We start from the raw sequence: 24426 nt of genomic DNA on the forward strand, positions 1-24426 counted from the left end.
TGAAACACTTAATAAAGTTCTGAACCTAGGGGATGAAAATTGATTGCAGAATAGAGATTGAAATTTTACTACAATATTCTGGACGCGGTGATTAATAGCGCGATGTGAAACGAGCATCAACTGTGTCTGAAAGCTGATATAATTCTTCCAATTGCGAGTACCGTATACACCCATGGTTGCACGTAGTTTGTATCTATCTTTTAATATACTAGTATACTTTTCTTTTTTACCCACGTACGTGACTTCTTTCACCGTAGTTTTGTAGTGCCAGCTCCGAGAATCCAGAAGCAGAACTCTTGCGGGGTAATAAACTATTCGCAACCATCATTTAAAGAGATCAAAAGTTAATTTCCCTTATTTTCAAGCTACGAGAAAAATGTTAGAACGAAATAAATCTTGTTTTCGCGGTAACTTAACTTTTCCGTCGAAAAAATTATTTTTTAGATATTTTTGACATTTTTTCACGGAACGAAAATATTCTCTACGATATATTCGTTCTTTGATTCCACACCTTTACTAAAAATTCGTAAAAAATTCGATATAAAGTTCGCAACTATCGAGCTTCTATGAATTTATTAGAACGCTAGCATAAATTTGTACGGTGTCTAACTTCAATTCTTTCGACGTACCGCTGTTCTAATATTCCACTTTCTTCCTCGTACTCGCGTAGGTAGTGAATTCTTCATTAGGAATATATACGCATTCTTCTTCGCGCGTATAATGAAAATCCGTTGTTTTATTCTGTTTACCTTCGATTAACCAGTCCAAATCAACAACTTGGATCACCGTTTCCTCGAGCTTCTAATAAATTTCGAAACACGTTTGCTCTCCAACGACAAAAACCGAATACTCCACGTTTCTCGCGATTAAATCGAACAAAACATCTTTGAAATAGCCTGTTAATAGATGTTGGCTACTGAGTCACGTCTACTAAAGCAGAAGCAGAATCACAACGTTTATGGGATTAATATTCAGACCTTTTTATGAACGCTTTAGACTATCTTACTTGCACTTTGAAACTATTATTTTATAAATTATGTATGCTAAACTTGAGCATCTTGAAAATATGGAACACTCGAAGGGTGAAGAATTGAAACGACGATAAATCAAGTAGGCTCGCGCACGAAAAATTTTATATGAATTTAAAGTACCTTTGTCTTCGCAATTTATGTTCCAGGGCCGTTCCTGTAGGCCGCTGAGCTTTCTCGAAGAAATTGCGAACGTGACGAAACGGTCCAAGAGACGTGGTTCGACCGAAAGAAAAGAAAAAAAGGAAACGTATCCTGCAACGATTCTAGGACGTCGATTCCAATGAGGATTGTCGGAGAAAACGATTGCGACTGCGAACAAAAGCATTCTTGTCCCCGTTCCAACTAGCGAATATCTGAAAACAATTTTCTGCTTGTCCACCGGAACGCCAACATTCGGGAAAGTGACTCTCCCGTGTGATATTTTCTGTGAACCCACAGCTCTTCTAACAGTATTAGTAAAAATGTTCCTTGAATCTGACTTGCTTTCGTGCTCGCGCGACACGGAATAGACTTTGAAATCGTTTACAACTCGTACGCGAGGAAAGATCCTTTTCGAGGTTGTTCGCCTGGAATAATAAACCCCGAACTTTCGATGGCTCGATCCTGTACGAAGTTCTTTGCGAAAACATTGTGCGTTTCCCGAGCGTTCGAGGCGTTTCGATAAATCGAAATAGAAGGGAAGATCCCCGGTAGAAACCTTTAAATCGATAAGCAATTAGAAAAATTGTACTCGATCCAAGATACGAGATCCGACGAGGATTTATCGTAACAGGAACAAGTTCCCTTTGACTGGAAAGAAATGAGACGCGGACGAAATTATCGTTCTCAAAGGGGAAGAAAAGCCCCGAAGAATGCGCATTAAAATTCTACATAGATAGGGACGCGGCGAGGAAATGGAAACTGCCGCGTTGCGCTAGCCCCGAGCGAAGACGCTGAAAGAAGAAAATACGGCGAAAAGTACAAGGAGCAAGGGTATAGAAGTTCGACAGGACAACAATCTCCGCCTCCCGTCTTCGTCACCAGCCGCTAAGTATATTCAAATGCACGCGAACAATAGAACGAGCTAAGATATACCGAACTTCTCGCTAACACTGTCGATCAAACGCGACCAAGTCGGCTGGAACTTGCTGGTGGGAATTCGAGAGAAGGATTTCTTTAACAATACCGCGCGAAACTTTTCGAGGTAATTACCCACCGGACCCTGGAACTTAAAAAGCGATGAACACAATGGAGAAGATGCGGCTTTCATGGCAGAAAAACGCGATAGAAAAGCGCGGGTAGTTTGCCAGAATTCGTGGGAAGAAAGAACCTCCGGGACGAGTAATTTCGCGTAAAAAATACTCTGTCCAAACAGTGTCCACCCAAAGAGGACCCTATAGGTTAAACAAAGCAGGTAAATAAAAGAATTAGAGGCTTGGAGACGCAGAGACGCGCATCAAAGCGAACAATTTTAATTGAAATTTAATTGGGTGAACGGTTTCGAACGTTGCCACGTGTTAAATGAAATGGAGTTATTAATATTGATAAGTAACGATATATAAAGATACAGAATAGTTTGAGCACGATGGTGATGGCGAGGAGAGTGTATCGTCGTGTCGGATGTTTCAGTATTAAAAGAAAAATCCCGTTTAATTTTGAAGATAGCCTGCACGAACAAAACGAATTGATATAGCGGTCCAATGGTCGAGTAAACTGTCGAAGGGCGGGCCGTTAGAGAAATCTGTCCAGAAATCGGATGCGGAAGCGAGCAAGGTCAGCTTGATAAGCTTGGTTTTTCGCATTTCCTTCGAACAGGGACAGAATCTACGTAGCATAACGATAAATGTCACCGGCTTCATTATACCCAATGGGACATTTTCTTAGATACTGCTTGCAACTATCGTTAGAGCCGAATCGGCAAACCGCGAAATGAGTCTAAGAGTGGCAATTATGTGACTGCTCGGATGATAGTACCAGCACCGAAGACCAAGAAGTCTTCTTGGAAATTCTCAACATAAAATTTCACTATTTCTGAACTGAAAAAATGTTACGTGTCTACCTGTGCGGAATGCTGATATGACAGATGCTAACTTTGAAAAAAAAATATATTTAAAAATCAACTCTATCGCGCTTATAACGATGAAACTAAATAAGAACATTTTCTTTGAATTATTGCAACATTCCTACTCGGAGAAAGATACGACGGAAAATACGTTGACTTTAGTGTTCGATGTAATATATAAATACGTATAGAAATTAACTGTAAAATAAATAGGTGTAAATAGATATATAACGTCTGTTTGATCTAAGTGGAAGGATAAATTTGTTCCTGACTAACAGTTGATTAAACCGACCGAAGAAATGCAGGCTCTCGAAGTATTCGTGAATTCCACGCCCGATCCCTGGAACACCACATCGTGGATGGATAATTACACCTACTACACCACAGATATCACAGATCTGCAACAGAGGAACCAATTTGTGCTCCCCTGGTGGAGACAAATGATCTGGACGTTATTGTTCGCGGGTATGATCATCGTTGCCACCGGAGGCAATCTCATAGTGATTTGGATCGTACTGGCGCACAAGAGAATGCGAACGGTTACCAATTACTTTTTGGTGAACCTCAGTATCGCGGATGCGTTGGTGTCCACCCTGAACGTCACGTTCAATTACATCTACATGCTGAACAGTCACTGGCCTTTCGGCACGCTCTATTGCAAGATCTGTCAATTCATCGCGGTGCTTACTATATGCGCCAGCGTCTTCACATTGATGGCGATTTCTATAGACAGGTAAGCATTACAATTCAGTAAAGTCTATTGCTTGTTGAACAGTGTTTCGATCCACTTTGCACCACCATGTAATCTTTAATCGGTGAAATCTTTCCAACAGAAACGCGTTCAAATATTATCTCTCTTGGAATATTTTCTTTTAATTATACGCGACTCGAATCATTTTCAATAACTTTTTAATTAGATGGAATTCAAATTAATCTAAATTGGCGCCTCTCAACCTTTTTAATGCATGACCCAATTTGCTTAATGAGTAATTCCTTGCGGGCCACCGTAAAAATTTTTTAATAAAAATATCTGGTTTTACGAATGGATACTAGAAACGTAAAATATAGAGGCTAGCTACTCAAATAGTTTAGACATACATCTGGATAAATTCTCTAAGACAATTTTATTCAATTAATTATCTTAATTAAATATTTACAATTGTAAAAATATAATTACACACCGCACAAAAATATTTTACTTTCGTTTGTATCTCACTTTATATGTAACGATTAATCATATTCGTATGAATACGAAATTGTTTGATTTAACAAAAGACATTGATCATTATGGTGTCTATATTCTCTGGAACAATACTCGACACCAGATTGCAAAGGCGATTTTGCAAAATATAAGTATAATAGACATCGAATGTTTCTCTCCCCCAATATATTCACTGAACTTAACGGGCACAGATTACCATTTATTTAAATTTTCGAATCATTCACTGACCTGGAAAATTGTTTACAAAAGAATCGATAAGGAACAGACGTTCCGGCATTTCATTAATGGAGAGAAAATTGATTTGTATATATTATTGACGCTTCTGTCCTGTCGTCGAAAATGTAGAACTACTTTAATTACGTAGTTATATTAGTATAATTTATTCAATAATATAACAATCATTTTATTAATCACCGTTCTATTCGGCCATGTGCAAAAACGAGTACTCGTATTACTACTTTTAAATAATAAGAATTCAGCTCGCGCTACATTCTCCATCGGGTAACACGTTGGATGGATACTGGAAAGTACTTACATACGTTAAAAATTCCGAATCCATTGTCGCGATAGAGTGAAAGTTAAGGACCGTCCTTTTTAATTCTCATTTGTCATTTATGTACTTCTAGTTCTCTCTTTTCGCTTGTCATTCGCACGCATTCGTCACGTTATTTTAAGAGATGCCCGTGTCGATATAGCAAGCCAGAATCCATTCATATCGCCACAAAACTAATTGTTCGACGACTTGTTGAAAGCTACACACAGAAAAGCTTCCGATAAATAAATTCTTTCAATTTTTATTTTTATTTTTAATTCTTTGAATTAAAATTATTTCGGCCACTTGATAAAGAAAGTGATTTAAAAGAAAAATGTTAATTTTATAAATGTCCTACGACTATGACGTTTCCAATATAATTTTTTACGAACAAATTCTGGCTCGCTGTGCGTCGCCTCGACCGCGATGAAAGACACCTTGCAAAACAGCGTCAAAACGACCGATGATTCTGAATAGCTTGATAATACCGATACTACAATTTATCGAAGAATTATGCTTCAACGGCTCGAGGCTAAGAACGTGAATGGCGCATCGCGCCCGCTGCCTGTGACACTCCCGATAAATGATAATGTGCGTTATCGAGACCACGACAGAATCTGAGACTCGAGAATTTCCGTCAAGGAAATCTAGGTTTCGATCACGGAAGAATTTTCTTCTGTGTTCGTGCAAACACGTATACGCGCGTACAATATAACCCATTTTAACCTATGAATAAATATACCGATCGAAAGGGAGTTTAAACGGCGAACGATAACAAACACCATGATTGCGCAAAAAAGAAAAAAATTTTATAATAAAAGTAAATAAACGTCAAAAAACCACCGTAAATCGAAAAGTTATAAACGATAGCGAAGATTCGATAATCCTGTGGGTACTAAATTGATTGTCGGTGTTAGAAATATTTTGAATTGATTCCTATAGTTCCTCTTAATACGAATTAAATATTAGGGGAAACATTTTTCTTGTACTTTTCCTTCTTCCAAGAACTCCATTGATACATGCGAAGACTCCTGTTGCAAGACGTTTAAATGTCGCGGTTTGAAATATATCTCCGTTTAACACGGTCGTGAGTAAAAGACGAACTCTTTTCGTAAACTGAAGGGAAGTACGGAAACGAATTCTTGAATCGGTAGTTAAACACGTTATACGTACAGAGGAGGGTAGAACAAGGGCAAGTAGATAAGTAAGCGATGAAGAATGTCGCGGATAAGTGGGAGCGAATCAGTTTCCTGACTTTGACGCAATCATGACGACCGTATAACAAATGGAAATTGGTTCCTGCGGTAATGTACATCCGTATGGAAAATGGAAAACGATTCCTATCGAGATAACGCAACCGCCAACAGGTCGCATTAACGGTTGAGAGATCAACTGAATAATTGCTTGCCCGTTTGCTCTATTCAGAAAGAAGCTCGCCCTCTCGGTAAAGTACGTTGAAGCTCATTAAAGTGCAGCCAAGCGTTTCTACATCCACACGCGAACGGTAGACGGGTCAGACGCAACCCCCGGTACAATTGTTCCGCGGATAAATCGAGTTTCAGCGAGGCAAAGGCGATTGGGAGGCTGCGACACTCGCCGCAGCAGTAAATAACTTTTCCGTGTTCAAAACTCGAGAACTATTTGCGAAAAGAACCGCTGCTATTCGACCCGTTTACGATGCTCGACTGGTAAAAATCGTCACGCGGCTTAAAGCGGAAATCCGAGTACTTGGTCCCCAAAAATAGACGAGGCTGATAAACCATATCCATTTAATCCAAGAATCTGTTTCGAATTCCCTCTGTCTCATTCTCACCGCCCGATGTAACGGTGACTCCAAAATCTGGGGCACCCAATAACTCCTTTTTTTGCAAAAACATAAAAAATTCATACAAGAGAAAGTTCACTCCCCCACGTGAGGCCACCGTTTGATGACATAACTTTCCCGTTCGGTGCAACGGTGCAATATGCATTTGCACTCGTTTCGCGAATTAAGACGTTTGGAGAAGCAAAAGCGAACTCGACAAAGGCGTAATTAGAGAAGTGCGCGTTTCAAACACTTTTTATAAGGGCAGACTTTAATTATAAAGGTACGAGAACTTTTCGATGAGTTTGCCTTTATGAAAAACAATTGTATAGAAGTTCGTGTTTCTAATAACGAATTCGTTGAAATACTTCAAAGTTACATAGAACTATCCTCACATTTTTTTAAAACGTTCGCAGTTTCATACGATCTTATGCATTACAAACATTTTGCATTTATTCTTATACCTTGAAAAACTATTATAGTCTATGAGAATGGATCCCACGATCGAATCTATTAAACCAAAGGTATGGAAGGAATTAACGTTTCCTCGATCTTCTCGTTTAGTTCTACCAAGCAATTTTACCAAAGGAAATGAGGTAAAATTTCATACCCCGACACATAAGCTATTAGATCCGAATATCATGAATATGATTATCTCCCCGCCCTACCATTCCAGCGCACCACCAGGGTGTATTAGACTTGAAATAACTAGCCTTCTCTATGTTATTCGATCCATAAAGGAACGGGTGGAGAAGACCCATCAGACTCTACTTGGTATAAGAAAATTTCTTCTTTTTTGCTACCAGAGTCTAATACAACCCCTCCAAGAATAGAACAATTGATTCTAGGGGTCTGGAAAAGAAGATGATTAACATTTACTGACTAGCATATTCTTCGCGAGTTAAAAAAGTGTTTCTGAATAACAATTTTCTAAATCATTGATTTGAACGTACCAGGGAGATAGCATAGCCAGCTCGTTCGTTCAAATTTACTCCACGCGATTTCTTTCTCTTGAGAAAACTGAAAAATAATGTTTACCACTAGTGATCAAATATCTCAGACAATAGAGAATAATTAGTCTAAGCTGGCTACGACAATTATTAGAGAATTGGTGGCTGGTCAAAACATAAAGTTCCGTTTTCTGCTGGTATGTTTATAAGAAAAAGATGCTTCAATTGTACAGCAAAGAAGCAGAGATAGAAAGAGAAATGGTGGTTCCTGATTAAAATTTATCTATTCCAGATAAAAAAAGAAACGAGTCTAATCTTAGTGTCTGCTTTATAGATCGTGCTACGTCCCTGTCGATTTTGTCCCGTTTCTTTTGATGAAGTAATTGCTTGACAGAACTAAACAGAGAGATCAAGGAAACGTTAATACCTTCTAATTCCTTGCTTTAGTAGTCTCGATCGTAAAAAAAACCATGAAGAATGGGAGACTGATGGAACTCTGCTCGTAACAACCATTCAGGAGTGAGATTGGGTAATCCTTAAAACGAGCAATCCTTCGCCCCGAGTAAAATTTATAACAATTCTTTTAAACGCGATCGAGAATTCTTACGGGATAGCTAATAACCAATTTCAGCGGTCAATGCAGTTATAGATATACTAAAAAAAGAATCTTGTTTAAAAGAATTCTTGCAAAAAATCATTCCAATACTGTCTCTGTAAAAAAAAACGTGACAAACTGTGGACGTTACTCAATTTCAGGGGTTGTTTCGAAACGCTAAAACATCGATCGATGGTGTCTATTGTCCGTGTAATCATCCTTTACGTCAGTCGTTCTTCTGGAAGTAGCGCTTCCGACGGTACCTCCGTTGAAGCAGATAAATCACCGCGGCAGATCGGTCATAATATGATTCAAAGTGTCAAGTGTAACCTGAATAACCGTGATGCGAAGAGCGATGTCAATCAAATCACCTTTGCCATCGACGAACTTGTCGATGCCGATCGAAAATCGATACATTGACACTGTTGCTTAAAACGTACTAAATATTACGCGAACCTTGCATAATGTTTACGCGGATACATCATTAATAGGATTTTCCAGAAACAATTGCATCGACGAACAATATTAAACGATTACGTCATGTAAATAATTAACGCTAAGCTGAAATTTCTACGACTACAAAATCTAATTAAAGATCTAGTCTTCGGTGTGACAACAGTTAACTTGAAACTCCCACTCGCATTAAACAACCCATAAAATGCACATGAGAGAAGTTAATAAAAAAGTCAACGCCTCTCGAGAGTTCCTTGACGGATAAATGAAATCTGACAGAAGTACGTATTGTCGATCAATAAGTTTCACTTATTGGAAACAAACCATCAACGGGGAATGCAATTTTCTCGAACGTTGGGGGCAACGTTTCTATGCGCATCGCTTAATAATAGAGCGAAATCGCAAAAATTCAAATTACAACAGCGACGATAGTGTAAGCGACACCGATCGGTACGAAAGGAGGCGGCGTTCAATTGCGATGATCACAGAGTTCAGTTTTAATCGTGGCTATTACTGCAGCACTAAATTAGCAATCAAGAACAGAGCGCAATCTTCGGTTAGAAGAGACGAGTGCAAAACGTTGAAACCTCTCTGCTTTAAAGGTAGGACGTATCCGTCGATGGATTGATAGGAAATCGATAAGAAAAAGAACAAAACCAAATAAATTTTAATTCGTTACATAGAAACTCACGGTGACAAATGAAATACCTCTTACTCTATCGAACCCTCTACTTTTTCGCTATTCTTTGATTTTTTTACGCGTACTTAAACATTAGCAAACGAAGAAGAATTTCAATAAAATATCCTGTTTAATTGTTCGCTCTTTCAATCTTTTTATTATATTTAAAATTTTAATGATTCTTTATCTAATTATGTGACCATCGTTGAACGAGTAATTTTTACTATGGAATATTTTTTTTTAACTATATTACACAAATGTATAGAACGAAGAGTCACTGGAATTAGATTTTTAAATTCAAATCTCGGTCGAGTCCTCCTTATAATGTTGTATGCGAAATTTATCGACCCCTTAGTTAGGTATTACACGAAACAGATATATCACAAGATAGGAAGCGTGTAAGGCCAGCAGGATAATGGGGGTTGGCGAAGCGTGCAGTGGATGAAGCGTCTGACCAACAAGCAAAAAAGATTAAGCTTTTTCAGCGGCTGCTGTTCAGCGGGGTCAAATTAGATTTTTGCTTCGGAAAAGATCACCAAAGAGAAAATGCTGTGGAAAAATGCTCTGAAGCAGGCAAAAAATAAATTTTGTAATCGACAAATTAAGTGGAAAATTCTATTTTGTCTAAATAACTCTATTGATGTTTGTTTTTTGGGGAAAAATTGATTTTAAAATTCATGATTTCAGTTAAAGGATTCACGATTTCATTTCATGCATTTTTTTAAAGTAGTACAGTTCTACGTTTGGTCAGACGTAGCATCGAGGCCTCAATTGCAAATCTTTGTATTCTGCCAAGCAATTATCGAACAAGCTGTTCCTTTCTTCGTTGCACTTTTGTTCTAAAAAGCAGTTAGCTGATCGCGTGTTTGACCCGAACGCATAGTTTCGCCCTTTGATGATTTGACGACAAAGAAAGATGCTTCAACCGCAGAGGAATGCAATGGAGAAACGGGAAACCAGTTTCCTAGATCGCCTACCTCTTTAATTAGTCTTACTAACGCAAAACAAGAATAACTCTAGGGACTCCATTACGGTTTACAGACATCGCTTCCAATTTTGTCTCATTCTCTTTGATAAAATAATTGCTTGGCACAACTAAACAACGAGGCCAAAGGAACATTCATTTCTTCTATCTTCTTAGTTTAGTAATTTCGAGTTTCATTCTCCTACAGAGAATAGGATGGACGCGAAATAAAACGTGATCGATAGAACGAAAGTTGCTGGGATCTAATAATCCTTCCTCGCGAACGATACCAAGGCGATAAGAATTTAGAATAGTTTTTTAAACTGAAATACAAACACGGTGATATAAAAAATATTTTCAGCGCGCAAAAATGTACGAAACTTTGAATATTTTTCAAAAATATAAAGATACTTCGTAACGCGAATTTCTTTTCCTTCATTCCTTGTTTTCTGCTCTTTATGGGATTCTAAATTACCAGCTGAAGAAAGAAATAAACCGCCAAGTGTTTGATTATTCCACCCTTAGTGTATAAAATATAAAGGTAGGGTCTGAGAATAGATGGGACTTGAAAAATTATACTAATGTGCCAGGGTAGCTGTAAATTTCAACACACTCTTAGTTCCATATACTCTAACACATTGCTAAAATTTTCCAAGATCCGTATTGGAATATTTGGCATATGTAAAACATTAATTTTTCGTTGTACCGGTACGTATTGTTTAGTTTCACGTCTATTCCATTAAACTCATAGGAATTAAGATTTGTTAAACGTGTATAGCTATACCTGTTGACTTTACGAAGCTATTATAGCAAAGTAATACACCCTGTATTTGTACATTCGCGTAAATTGCCATTCCTAACGTTCAATGGGTGTAATAGTGTTACATTCATGAATCCGATCTCGTAAAATCATTTAGTTACATGTTAAAGCATCCCTGTGTCCATAAAATGTAGCCAAGCAACGCTGGCTTAATTCACCTCCACTCGATGGTGCTATTTTCGGTTGCAGATCGCACGTGTACATGCGATAGAGACACGAAACCTACTCTACAGGATAAAGTTACCATACGTGAACTGTCCAGCGTTCTCTGGACAGTGTTTAACGGCCAAGCAGATACTTATTCAAACGATACTTCTGTGCAGGTTCTAACGTCACTCTTTAACGCGAATTTCCATGGCCACGTGTCTCGCAAAAGGTTTATTCTACGATAAAATAAGTTAACCAAACATTTACGCTAAATAAAAAGTAAGGGAAGATCTGGATCCCGAAAATTAAAGAAATTTAAAAATTTCAGAAACGATGTGCTATCTTTTTGCTGTTGAAATATATTCTAAAAGATAAACCCTCGAAAATTGAATTAGTATTATTTTCTGCCAGTAGGAAACACGAAATATCATTTTATCGAAGGTTGTTGCTAGTATTAACTCTGCCAAAAAAAAAACTGTACAAAATGCTAATACCGTTGTATTTTAAGCATTGTTTTAAAACGTTAAAGCATCCATAAACACCATCTATTTTCCGCGTAATGATCCTTTACGTCAATCATTCTTCTGGAAGTAGCGCTTCCGACAGTTTCTCCGTTCAAGCAGATAATCACCGCTACAGATCGGTCATAATATGAGTCAAAGTGTCAAGTGTAACCTGAATAACCATGATGCGAAGAGCGACGTCAAACAAATCATCTTTGCCGTCGACGGATTTGCGTTCGCAATCGAAAATCAATATATTGGCATTGATACTTAAAATGTATTAAATATTACGCAAACCCTGCGCAACGTTTGCATAGAAATATCATTAATAGTATTTTGCAGAAACAATTGCGTCGACGAATAATATTAAATGACATCGTCGTGTAAATAATTAACGCTAGTAAACGTTAACGATCCACTTGCTCTCTCCGTTGGCAAATTGAAATTAAATCGTTTTTAATTTCTAGTACTTCAGAATCTAATTAGAGATCTAGGCTCCGGTGCGACATTTAACTTGAAACTCGTAGTAATCGTAAGGAGAACCTGTTGCTCTCAATCTACTAGTGGCATTCAACGATCTCCAACAACGTTAATATTTATTTTTAAAAATAATTCCTGTTGAGAATTAAATTTTTTATATTTAACGTCTTTTAATTTTCTATTGTGTAATACACATTCAGAATTTTCTTTAATCGTTACATTATTACTGATGAAGAATATGTCGATAATTGTTACGTGTGCTTTATGCCGGACGAAGCGTAATTTAGAATATAATCAAAAAAGTTAACAATACAAAGGAAGCAAATCGAATATACGTAATCATATTTTTGCGTACGAGCCATTGTTTTGAGGAAAACGAATTAAATAATCGTGTGGTGTGTTCATTTACACGTATAAATATACACTCTGTTTGCAATTATAAAAATTGATTGCAGGTTGATTGAAAATAATGTAATAAGATTTTAAGTTTGATTTGCATCGTATGAAACAAAGCCATTTCGCACTTTCGATTTATTCTTACTTTCCTGACAATTATAAAATATGACAAAAAGTATTACTATATTTAAGTTATTTCTTTATCTATTATATCTTGCCTCCTTTTTGTAATCATTTTTTCCTTCTTTCATTTTCTCTATTCTTTCAATTCGAGGTGCATCGACTGTACTCTTTAGTAACTTATAATTTCGATTGATATTCTTAGATATTTTTTCCAGGCATTCGGTCATCGAGCAGTTTTTATTCCCATACGGTCCGAGCACATTAATAAGCAGAGTACGAAGATCTACGGAAATCGAAATTCAAACGCGAACATAAACCACAATGCGAATTTTAATCAAAATGCCTATGGCGCTATTTCCCGACAATTGGCGAACCGATTAAAATTCCGATGCCACTGTCAGTACCGACGGTCCGATCGATTCGAGAAAACATTCCGATACTGAAGAGAGACCAGCATGTGAATCTTAACTTTTGCGAAAAATGTGACCCCTTAATATTGCGAACAAATTTCGGAAAATAACAGCAATCCAAGTTAAATCTTTGCAAAGGAAATAACTTCGAATTGAAACGAACGTCTGAAACATCCTTTTCTTTTCGTAAAATTAAGAACATGAATCATGTGGCCCGTTTTGAGTGTTTTATCCAGTACACCTCGTCATGCATATAGTACAATATTCACTGAATCGACCTTCTTTATCTCGGCTTGAAATCGAGCCTCGCGTACGCTGCTTGACGAACAGAAGGTATAGAATTCATCCAGATTAGAATTCAGCGAGACAGAACAATAGCGAGCAAGCGATTACGTGTCCTCGATGATCGAAATTTCTACGTATCAACGTATTATCAACGAATTGGTAAAGTTGTCCCGACGGAAATGAATCTAAACGCGACCTCGTTCAAACTGTTTTAATTAAACTTAATACGAATCGTATTTGGAAACCTCTCGACTACGTGTTATTAAAAATAATTTGGAAAAGGCCACGTTTGAATTTATTTTTATCGGAAAAATCTCGTCGATCCGTTGATGATATTTTCATTGTTAACGCGCTCAACGTGATTTTCTAATTTGTACGGCCCGAGCGTCCCTCCTTCCTTCGCTCGAAATTGAAGGTCGTTGACCCTGGGTAACGAACATCGTCGATAATGGTTGTTTAAATCGTAGTTCGAATCACGTTCCTGAGAGAGACTCAAGAGAAAACGTCCTTACAATTAAATATACTCGGTCAAGAGGAATCTTTGTGCACTTGATCTTCTATTAATTCGAAAAGATGAGAAGGCTGGTTGTTCCCAGTCTAATAACCCTTTGGAAGCGATGTTGCCAGGAAACAGAAACAAGTTCGTGATCTTCGAATCGAGAGGTTATAGGCTTCCAGCCCCGGGAACTACGAGCGTTGCCAGGCAGAGTTACAATCGATGATTAAATCGTCGGCGAGGTCAATTAGTATTCGTCCTTTGGGATTCTGACACGATTCGCCATCGTCAGGATTATTGTGATTCGCGCTTCAAAGCGCTCCCTGTACCGCTACGCGATTTCGAATTGGTTTCAAACCGGGTACTGACTCTATTTTTTATGCAAACGAGACTTTACGAAGTTTACTTTAGATTATCAGTCTTAAGTGTACTCTACATAATTTGAAAATAGGATCTTTTGTTTAAAAAACATATTCATATATTAACATACATGCAAGATAAAAGTATAGCTCGTTTTTGGTCGTATCTTTTAAATTTTCCATTTATACAGTAGCTCTGATCGTCTTGAATATCTGTTACTATTTGATTCTTGGTTACATAGTTGATATTTAAACGGTTTTAACGACCTTTGTTGCAAGGCCATTCGACAACGAATAAAACAGTAAAGCAACGACTCTTACATCATGAGGTGCTCGAATTGGAATCGGTCTGCATTAACGCAACATTGCAATCGTCGGATTTCTGAAGCCCGGCGGACTCGCCGTTTTCGGATCGATTCCATCACGTTGCAATGTTTCCGATACGAACAAACGTCAATTCTAGCACCCCTAATGATGTAAGAATCGTTGTTTTGCTCCTTTATTCACTGTCGAACGACCTTTTATTAAGTTAAAATCGTCTAAATATTCACGAAATTACGACTTCGAGGAAAATAAATTTTGTAGATAAAATTTCCCCATATTTCTACAAATAAAGGAGATATTCAAGCTGGTCAAAGTTATCAGACCGTCCCCTATATCAACTAGCTTTTTCCCACGGCTTTGCTCGCGTGGATGTCGGTTTAAAAAAAATTTGTTTCTTTATATTTCACCGCGAGCAAAGCCCGACTTAAAGAGCTTATTCTCTAAGTTTCGGAAGCTTTCAACGCGCGAACGAAATTTTATCGAAGCGTGGTGAGCCGTTTTTGAGTTATGGCTGAACGAGCGTTTGCATAGACGAACGGGCGAATAAACGAAAATTTTGAAAATATATTTTACGGCTATTTTATCGTTAAACGCAGTCAAAAATAAAAAAAAATTTATAAAAATTGTATATAGTAGCTTCTATATCGTTTAATGTTGATAACTATTGCTGAAAAACAATTATGGCCATGACGAAAGCAAACGTTGAATCTTGAATAAGAACCCTGAGCATTGATTGGTTTTTTTACTGGTCAATAATCATGTTTCCGATAGGTGCACATACTCCTGGGACGATTGCCAATAACTCGCCTCTGTAAATCGCCATTCCTACATAAAACAATCTATGTGATTCATAAAACGGCATTTCATTCGGCTTTATTATTTATTATTGCATTCCGGTCCTACATAGGGTAGGTCACGATACCTATTACAAGCCGATATCTTAATAACAAGCGAACGTATCGCGAAAATGGGGATTTAATGGTAAACAAAAAGACATCCGAGACGCGTAATCTTTTATTCGACGTTTATTTCATTGATTCTAAGGCTACCTTGAAGTTTTTGTTAAACGATCTTAAACTATTGTACATAAAGACCTTGAAAATGTGTGCTTAATACAGCAAAAACTTACATCGATGATATCTCTCTCTTGCAAACTGTTTACTTTTCACGAGTTTAGTAAACAAGTTAATAAGCTCTTCGAGAAGTCAACAAGTTTATCAACAAGTTCTCCAAAGCCGAATATCGAAATAGTAGATACGAACGTTTGCAGAAATTGGATATCACCGTCTGCAAAGTTCAATTGTGCCTCAGGATATGATAAGAGAACTCGGTATTAATGAAACCTCGTAATTATAGTGATCGTATAAATACAATTAATATTTTATCATACGTTATTAAAAACTCTCGTCATTTTCAATTCATAAACAATTATACAGGGTGTTCGACCACCCGTGGGAAAAATTTTAATGGCAGATTCTGGGGGTCAAAATAAGACGAAAATCAAGAATACTAATTTGTTGATGGAGGCTTCGTTAAAAAGTTATTAACGTTTAAAGTTCCGCCCGTACTGAATTTTTTTCTAGAAAGTGGTTAGGATTTCGAGGGTATGTCTATTGACCAAAAACGATTGTAATGGACCCCCGTAACTAAAAATAATTTTTTTAGAACGATTTGAAATTTTTTAATTTTGTCGAAAAATTTCACACCTACTCGAATTTTTTCACCATATACTGAGCGAACGAAACTGGGATACCATTTTCCCAATATAACAAACTAATTGTTTCGGTTAGATCGATTTTCACATTTTCAATTTACAACTTTTCCCAATGTCGTATATTTCCTTGAAAATTGAATTACACTGCTCGTGGCCATACATAGGAACCAATTTATTTTATTTCTTACCCGTGAAACAACGATACTTAAATTAACATGGATCCAGGATGAAAGTAGAGCAAGGGACGGAGTGTATCGAGTATCAAGGGCGCCGCTTTAAGAGACATTCAGCTGGTCTGAATTGATCGGATACCTTGTTTCTAGGACACGGGATGCACAGAGTTCGTAAGTAACGACGTGTGTGTGGTCCCTCACGATCTTGCGTCCAGAAGACATCGGAAAGTTTGCAGAAATTTCAGGTCAAGATATCGCTTATGCGATGCAATAAGTTGTGAGAAGCTGTCGGTCGCGTAAGTTCCGATGAATTCCTAACGCGCGGTATCAGATCCGATCGTTCGTGTCGTTGAAACGGCGAATAAACTTGTAATATAGGACAGAAAGAAATAATTATGGCATGTCAGTTTGCGCGTCCCGTTAAAATATGCGTTGTTTATAAACGTGCGACCGAACAACGAGCGATCGCGGGGAATTATTAGTCTCGCGGGTAATGTAGACGCTTAATTAATTTTACTTGCTCGGAGCTTGATGAAGCCGTGTTTCCGACAGAGAGAATAGAATTGAATCATTTATCTTAAAGAGTGTACGCCGGTTCTGCATCCGACAGGGTTATTATTACAGTATCGTGCTGCCGTCTTTGAACTATGTACATTAAGAAATATCGCTAAAATTATATCCTGATTTATGCAAAGCTTCGAGTATCCAAACTACGGGAAACTGTCGAATAAAAGCTACGAACTGAAAATTGTTATCTCGAGATAAAAGACAACGAGAATCCTTAGGTTCCGCGATTCGAAATATCTTGTAATCTGTGCCTTTCAATTTGATTCAGCAAACATTAATATATGTCGACAAATGTGACATACAACTCAATCGATGGCGCATAATGCTATAATGACGTTAAAGTTCCATATTCCGCGTAGTGAACAGCAAAGCGTGGAATTGCAGTGTAGATAGCCGAAGATAAATTACGCGCGATACGATGTACATATGTCCCGCGTCCGCATAGTAAACTGAAACCCCATTATTATTGTTTATCAAATGCTCGATGCTGTTTAATCTGATTGAATTGTATTGATTTAGATGTTACGCGTGTTCATTATCGCACTGCCGCGAGTAGTCGTCTCTAAAGAAGATACTAATTTCGCTAGAAACCATTACAAAAAACGAACAACATTTGCTTAACGAAATTTTACTTTTATTACTGAAGCGAGCATGTGCTCAACCCGCGTAAATCTCAACTACTCCGCTTACGATAAATCTGACATTCAACTGACATAAACCTACAATCGTAAACCTTTTGCTGCGACCTAGATTCTAAAAGCTTTTTAAGAATTGTTGCATAGCAACTTCCGACAGCGCCCCTAAACGTATTATCCACTTTCGCGTTCGAATATTTAATTGTGGTTTCCAAGCTTTACGCGCGAGGTGTGTTCCGGGTAAAACAAAACACCTAATTATCTGTTTTTCTCCGGTGGTATAGACTATGCTTTTTCCAACAAATTTTTTGTACGGAATCAGCTATTTCTTTCGCTTGCCTCTAGCGTGTTATTTTATTAACGATATATAAAATGGGCATGTAAAATATGCAAGATTGGTCCACCGAAAATTCGAAATGGTTCCGAGTGGTATTCTTACGAAGTGCATTATTGGACCATTTTTCATTGCAGCAAATATATGCAAATTTTTTGACTGCTCAGTTACCAAGCCTATTAGAAGAAATTCTTTCAACTCGTAAAAGTCGTATGTAGCGACAGCATGACGGATGCCCAGCCCACAGTGCACTTACACTTTGTGAAAGCTTAAATCAAAAATTTCCGCGACGTTGAATCGGACGTGATAGAAATACTCGATGGCCTGCCTCGCTCACCTGATTCTACGCCACTGGACTTTTGTCCATGAGGAACTATAAAAGCAGTCGTTCATAACGATATTCCTGCAATGCCAGAAAACTTGAAGGAACCAATAAAGAATAATATCGGTCAAAAGACTGTAAAAAAATCCGGAGAATCTATTTCTTGCGTATAGAAACATATCGACATTAACGAGTACCATTTTGAGCATTTGCTAAAATAAATTTTGCAGTTACGTGAAACTTGACGTCGAATAAAACCGAAAAATCGCGCAAGACGATTGGGGTGTACCTGAAATCTGTTCGCCAGGAAAATGGAGTGGCCACCTGGATATTAGGAAATAGATTTCACGTCTACCTTTGTTGCTTTATTGCCCGGCCATCCCCCTTCGCGCCAACCTTGAGCCAATTCACATTTTTCGAGTGGCAAACAGACGTTCGATCGCCAGTACGTACATCGATGAACTTCCCCATTAAAAGGTTCTATTAATTTTCCTCGAAACGAACTGCAAATCATTTTTCCGAGCTAATACTCAGTAATCCCTGTACAAATTTACTCGAACTTCATCCACCCTCGATAGATGTCGGAACTTTCTGGGTGACGCGGTGAATCCTCGGACCGTCGCGTTGCCTCGGTTTCGCGCGAGAGAAAAGAGCTGACACGTTTGAAGCTGATTTATTATCGCGTTGCGAGATGATCATCGCCCGGAAAATTTACGGTGAAGCCTGCCTCGCGTAAAATCTCATCGCAGTAACGCTCACCAATAACCACGGCGTGTAAAGAATTTTAATGAAACCGTGTGTACTATCGTAATTACATCGCAATATTACTCCACGGTTGGGGGACATACATCTCTAATATTTTCGCGTTTTCGTACGAAATTCCAAACAAATATCACACGATCGTCAATTATAAATGCATATTTATACACGAGAAAAGAAACGAGTACACGAGTAATAATTAGATACGCAAAGAGAACTATTTTGCCTCGCATATGTTTGTGCAAAATAAGTTGAAAGAATCGCTGCGCATCGGAAGACGTAAATCTCCCGATAATCGGTCGTCAATGTTCGGCTGAGAAAACATGGAGATTTAAGTAATTGGTCGTTAACACGTTCAACCAGAAGCGAACAACAAATACTAACAGCGATTTTTCGTTGTTTATGTATTGTTACCGTTTTTAATAAAAATTACTATTATAAACCGACGTCTAAAGGGCATTGTGAGTTTAATGAATTTAAAAAATGTTAATCTCTGCCTTGTATTTCGTTACAGATACATGGCCATTGTAAACCCGTTGAGGCCTCGTATGGGGAAAAGAACCACACTGTGCGTGGCGATCATCATTTGGATCGTTGGAGCTGTACTATCGTTACCGATGTTGCTTTTCTATACAACCTATACGCAAAATTACGCAAACGGTGAAGTACGAGTAGTCTGCTACGTCGATTTTCCCAACAGCGACGACAATGGTCTCAACTACGACGAATACCTGTGAGCTCATCTTAATTACCGTAACGCAAGTTTCGTCCTTAATAATGTGCATGCTGAATACAGTCGTGGGAAAGAGAATCCCACACATTATCCAGATGCAGAGAATTCTTCCCTCATTCTGTTGAATAATGACCAGCGATGGTATCAAGCGTAATACGAGTATTACCGAAATCTGGTCAAAAATAGTTCACGTATACGAAAGACTTGGAACCTTAAAAACAATGGATGTAAAACAATTTGCAATTGAAACTTGTAATGTATTAATCAAATGTAAATTGTTTGTATATACATTTTTCTAACGCTGTATTTTATGTTTATTAATATACTTCGAATTCAGTTTCACATTTTGTATATTACTGCAAAATGTATAAAGTCTTTTGTGAATTATTGTAATTACGAAGGACGAGAATGCTACGAAGGATAAAAATTCTTCAAGAACAGTAAGTAATTTCTGCTTTCGGTAAGTTCATTTGAAATCAGGGTAGGAATTTTTATCTCGAATCGAGGCCCAACCTCGCGTGTGTGAAATAATAGAATGCACCAAGAGTGAGTGAGATAGAGCTCTTACGCATTACGTGCATGCATACATAAGCGTATACAGAGTGTCCCGTTTTAACGTAGCGCGAAACACAATTTAATATTGAAGTTAGATATAAAAATTAAATTAAATAAACTTTCGCAATACTGTCTAAATTCGCGTTAGTTTGAACCAAAATGAAATTCTTGCAATCGAGGGGAATGGAAACCGGAAGTTGTCAGTAAATATTGGACACGAACATCAGGTGAAATTGGCTGAAAAAAAACGCGCGGAGATGATGTTTTCTAGAAAATCATAAAATCAAATCCTTCCATTCGCTCATCAACTACAGGTGATGTATTGCGAATGGTTTACGACTGTAAAACGACTGACGATGAGCCTGGCCAGTAAATGTATCATAAAATGTACATCATCTACCGTGCTGCTACCACTCTTTACGTTCGCAAATGAAGATTTTGTTGCCGTAAAAGAGAAGCTATTATCATTATTCACCTAGAAACTGATTTTCACGCTAACGATGAATTTGAAAGTTTGTGCCTTGATAATAAAAAATGGAACGCGAATGAAAACATATTCCATTGCTCAAGATATCTATCAGACCAAGAGACGATTGAATATCAGTTTTTAAAAATAAACGTGCCTCTCGGGAACTAAGCTGATAAAACCTTCTGTACGTTTCCCAATTTTAGACTATTCTCCTCTAAATTAAAATTCAGAAAAATTTTATTTTAGTTATCAGTTTGGCTACTGGATGTATTTAACTTTTAATCGATTAAAATTCAAGATTAATCAGTTATCTAGTAAATAAATAATATATTACATTACACTGTAATCGATACTACTGTACTTTACATCATTCTACTTACTTTACCCGATAATGAAAGATGGAGTTTTAATTACGCTTTGTTTGTCAGAAAATTGCTTAAGGCTGCTTACAGCTATTCTTTTCAGCTTGTTATTTCCAATAAAGTAAATTCGTTAATGGTTCTTGACGTCAATGAAACTTCTACCTTTTGAACGAACGTGAAATGTTTGTTTATTCAGTATGAAAATGAACACTGATCGAAAATAACTTCTGTTTCTTCGAACAAACTAATACTACTTACATTGGCTTTTAATATAATTAATTTTCATGAAAGTAAAATTACAAAGAACTTGGAACCAACATGATCGTGAATATTCACGTTATACACGTTTCATTCTTAACTGACATACCATTGTTGGATTTGGTGTACGCATACTACCAGAATATATGCCAAAGGCATAAATGGGTTCGACAGTTCCATTGTTCTACCTAACATTCCATTTGTGATACGTTGCTCATCGTTCCGTAATTTGTAAAAAACAATATTTCCATTTTAATTGCATATATTTACTTTATAGAACACGTCAAGCATATTAGGGCGAAAAGTTCTAATAAACATGGGTTGAAAAATGAATGCTTTCGAAATTATAAACAATTTTCTGTTTCGGTTGAAAGGTTTAAGTTTGTTCTTCGTGGTTGATCACTTTTCTACTATAATCCGTCTTAAAGCTACGAATAAAATATTTCAAATTGTAATTATTAGATCATTATCCTATATAAGGACGAAATGGAAGACAATTGAAACTATTAAACGGGAACACAATAAGCAGAAATTATCTTTTAATGAAGCCTCGTCTACTATCTCTCAAAGGTAATGAAACGATCTGCAATTTCTCGATTTAATGGTTCCAACCGAATACTCTGCAATGATGAAACCTTATTGGCGTTCTGCGCCGTTACCTTTAATTACAGGGCGGAACTGATAAAAGTGTGCTTTAGAGTCTCATTGAGCCATCACACAAAGCTGTAAGCATCCTTTTAGCTTCGTCACAAAATTCCTCCAAACCAAAATCCTTTAAGCAACCCTAAATCGTTTCACGGCGGAAACTGTCTTCTCGTTTTGCACATTCTCTTGTGTACTTAGACTACAATTGTACGTAGTACAATCCTTCAACTTGTCGGAAATTTATTCTGAATTTTTAACTTGGATTCAAATAACAGGCTAAATTTCAAAGTATTTATTTCCAAAATCAGTATTAAAACATTTTAATCTTTCTACGCGATTGCCTCTCAAACTGCTGGTTATCGAAACAGATAAAATTTACTTTATTTTAAGGAGAATAATCTTGTCGTTAGTTTACATTTAAAGATAAAAATGTATTCCTTAAAATCATTCGATCAATTTCCAAAGAAATTAAGGCACAGATTTTTACGATATCGAACTTATATGTAAAATTACGCAAAAATTTGATTAACGTGTAATCATGTGTTCTTCACCGCGGTGAAATTGATTTATTTCCCGAGAGTAACGCCAACCCATGAATTAAGAATTTAAATCTCGTTTGCGCCAAGTATTCGATATAAAATTTAATTCAATATTGAAATATTACTCGAAATTGAAATTACCATTAATTTCAGAGTTTCATTCTCGAGACGCAAATTGGATTCACGTGTCTTCGTTGTTACGATTAACGAACAGAATTATGTATGGCATTTAACAGAGCACCGGATGTAATATGCCTGTAGTCTTGCTCGCTTCTCTGCTTTCATTTACATTGCTAGATATTCCTCGTCTCAAATTGCATCCACTTTACAGTCGTGGCTCGAATAGACTGTCTTTTCAAAAACCTTTTCTGGGTTCGTTAGTTGAACATTCAGACGATTTACAAGCAATCGTGTTGCTTCTTCGTTAAAATGCACGTAAACGACAAGCTTCCTCGATTTAACCGTATTTCGTGCATTTAGTGGCAAACATAAATTATATATTGACGAATATAAAAATAGTTTCGAAACTTTCATCAAGGTACACGTCCAAAAACATTTTTAAAAAGTCAAAAGTAAATCGGTACAATTAAAAAATCAATATATAACGTATGTATTTTTGTTTCAATTATTGGCAATTGAATGTAATGTTTCTTCATTGTACCTTGATTAATTTCGACCTTCTATGTTCACAGGTATAACGTGATTTTTATGATACTCACATACTTCTTGCCGGTTGGTTCGATGACGTTCACGTATGCCAGAATCGGTTTGGAGCTATGGGGTTCGCAAAGCATCGGTGAAAACACAGCTGGCCAATTGGAGAGTATACGAAGCAAACGGAGGGTACGTGGCAGTTTCACTAATGAATTCACAGGTTTTCCCGGAAACATTCATTAATTATCTATAAAATATAATTGTATCGCGTACATAATTAGTATCTGTATAATATTCATCCGATTGCTATATTAAATTCCAATGCATCGCGAATTGTTTAACCTTCCATGCAAGATATTTTTACAACTGTATTCTAGAAAAATTTTTGAGTAACATTTCAGAGGTATTTTAGGAATATCAAACAGAAGTTTCACGAAGAATTTATTACAGATTTAACAATAAACATTTTCGACTGTTAATTATAAAGTATAATAGAATAAAATATTACTGAACTACGAGATTAAAATTGACAATATATTGCTTCAATTTATGTTAATCAAGATATATTACACTTTATAAAAGGGAGTAAAAGTTGTATAATAGACGTATTTTCCGTCTCTGAACACGCACCCCTCGCAGAAACTATATAAATGATCTCAATTAATTAACGTTACGCAATTTTCGTTCATACCCATCGGCATTGCGTCCGCTACGAAATGACAAAGCAGTCAAAGATAAACTTGTGAAATATTTCCCTGACAAACTTCTGTCTTTCTCTCAATAGACTTTAAGACTTAAAATTTATTTAAGTGTTCGATTCTAAATTTATGGATTTATTATTTTAAATAACATACGATTGAACGTTTATTGTTATATCATGTAGACCGTAATATGCAAAATATAAAAGAATATGGTTGTATGAAAGGCAACCATTACTGATTTTGTATCTCTGAAGAAAAAGAACACGAGAGAAAGAAATGATATTCTTCCCGTTCTTTGAGTAGATCCGAGTAGATCTAGCGTTCTATATGTTTTCTGTATATTGTAACCCAAGAGAGATATTTCGATGTATTACAGAGTTGTATATGTATAG

The 24426-nt window shown here is 36.9% G+C and overlaps 1 protein-coding gene across 4 annotated transcripts in view; it reads left to right on the plus strand.

The window, feature by feature from the left end:
• Positions 1-24426, plus strand: part of LOC143346869 (tachykinin-like peptides receptor 99D) — a 127525-nt gene that overhangs the window by 58071 nt on the left and 45028 nt on the right. For all 4 annotated transcript variants that reach the window (XR_013080523.1, XM_076775453.1, XM_076775452.1 and 1 more), the window contains exons 2-4: positions 1178-3805; positions 19633-19851; positions 23372-23522. Coding sequence is in view for 3 of the 4 variants with exons in the window: in XM_076775453.1 (XP_076631568.1) it covers positions 3372-3805; positions 19633-19851; positions 23372-23522 (804 nt within the window). In the remaining variant the exon portion in view is untranslated. The remainder of the gene's footprint in view (positions 1-1177; positions 3806-19632; positions 19852-23371; positions 23523-24426) is intronic.

Source organism: Colletes latitarsis, chromosome 10 (assembly GCF_051014445.1).
Source record: "Colletes latitarsis isolate SP2378_abdomen chromosome 10, iyColLati1, whole genome shotgun sequence".
Taxonomy (NCBI): Eukaryota; Metazoa; Arthropoda; class Insecta; order Hymenoptera; family Colletidae; genus Colletes; species Colletes latitarsis.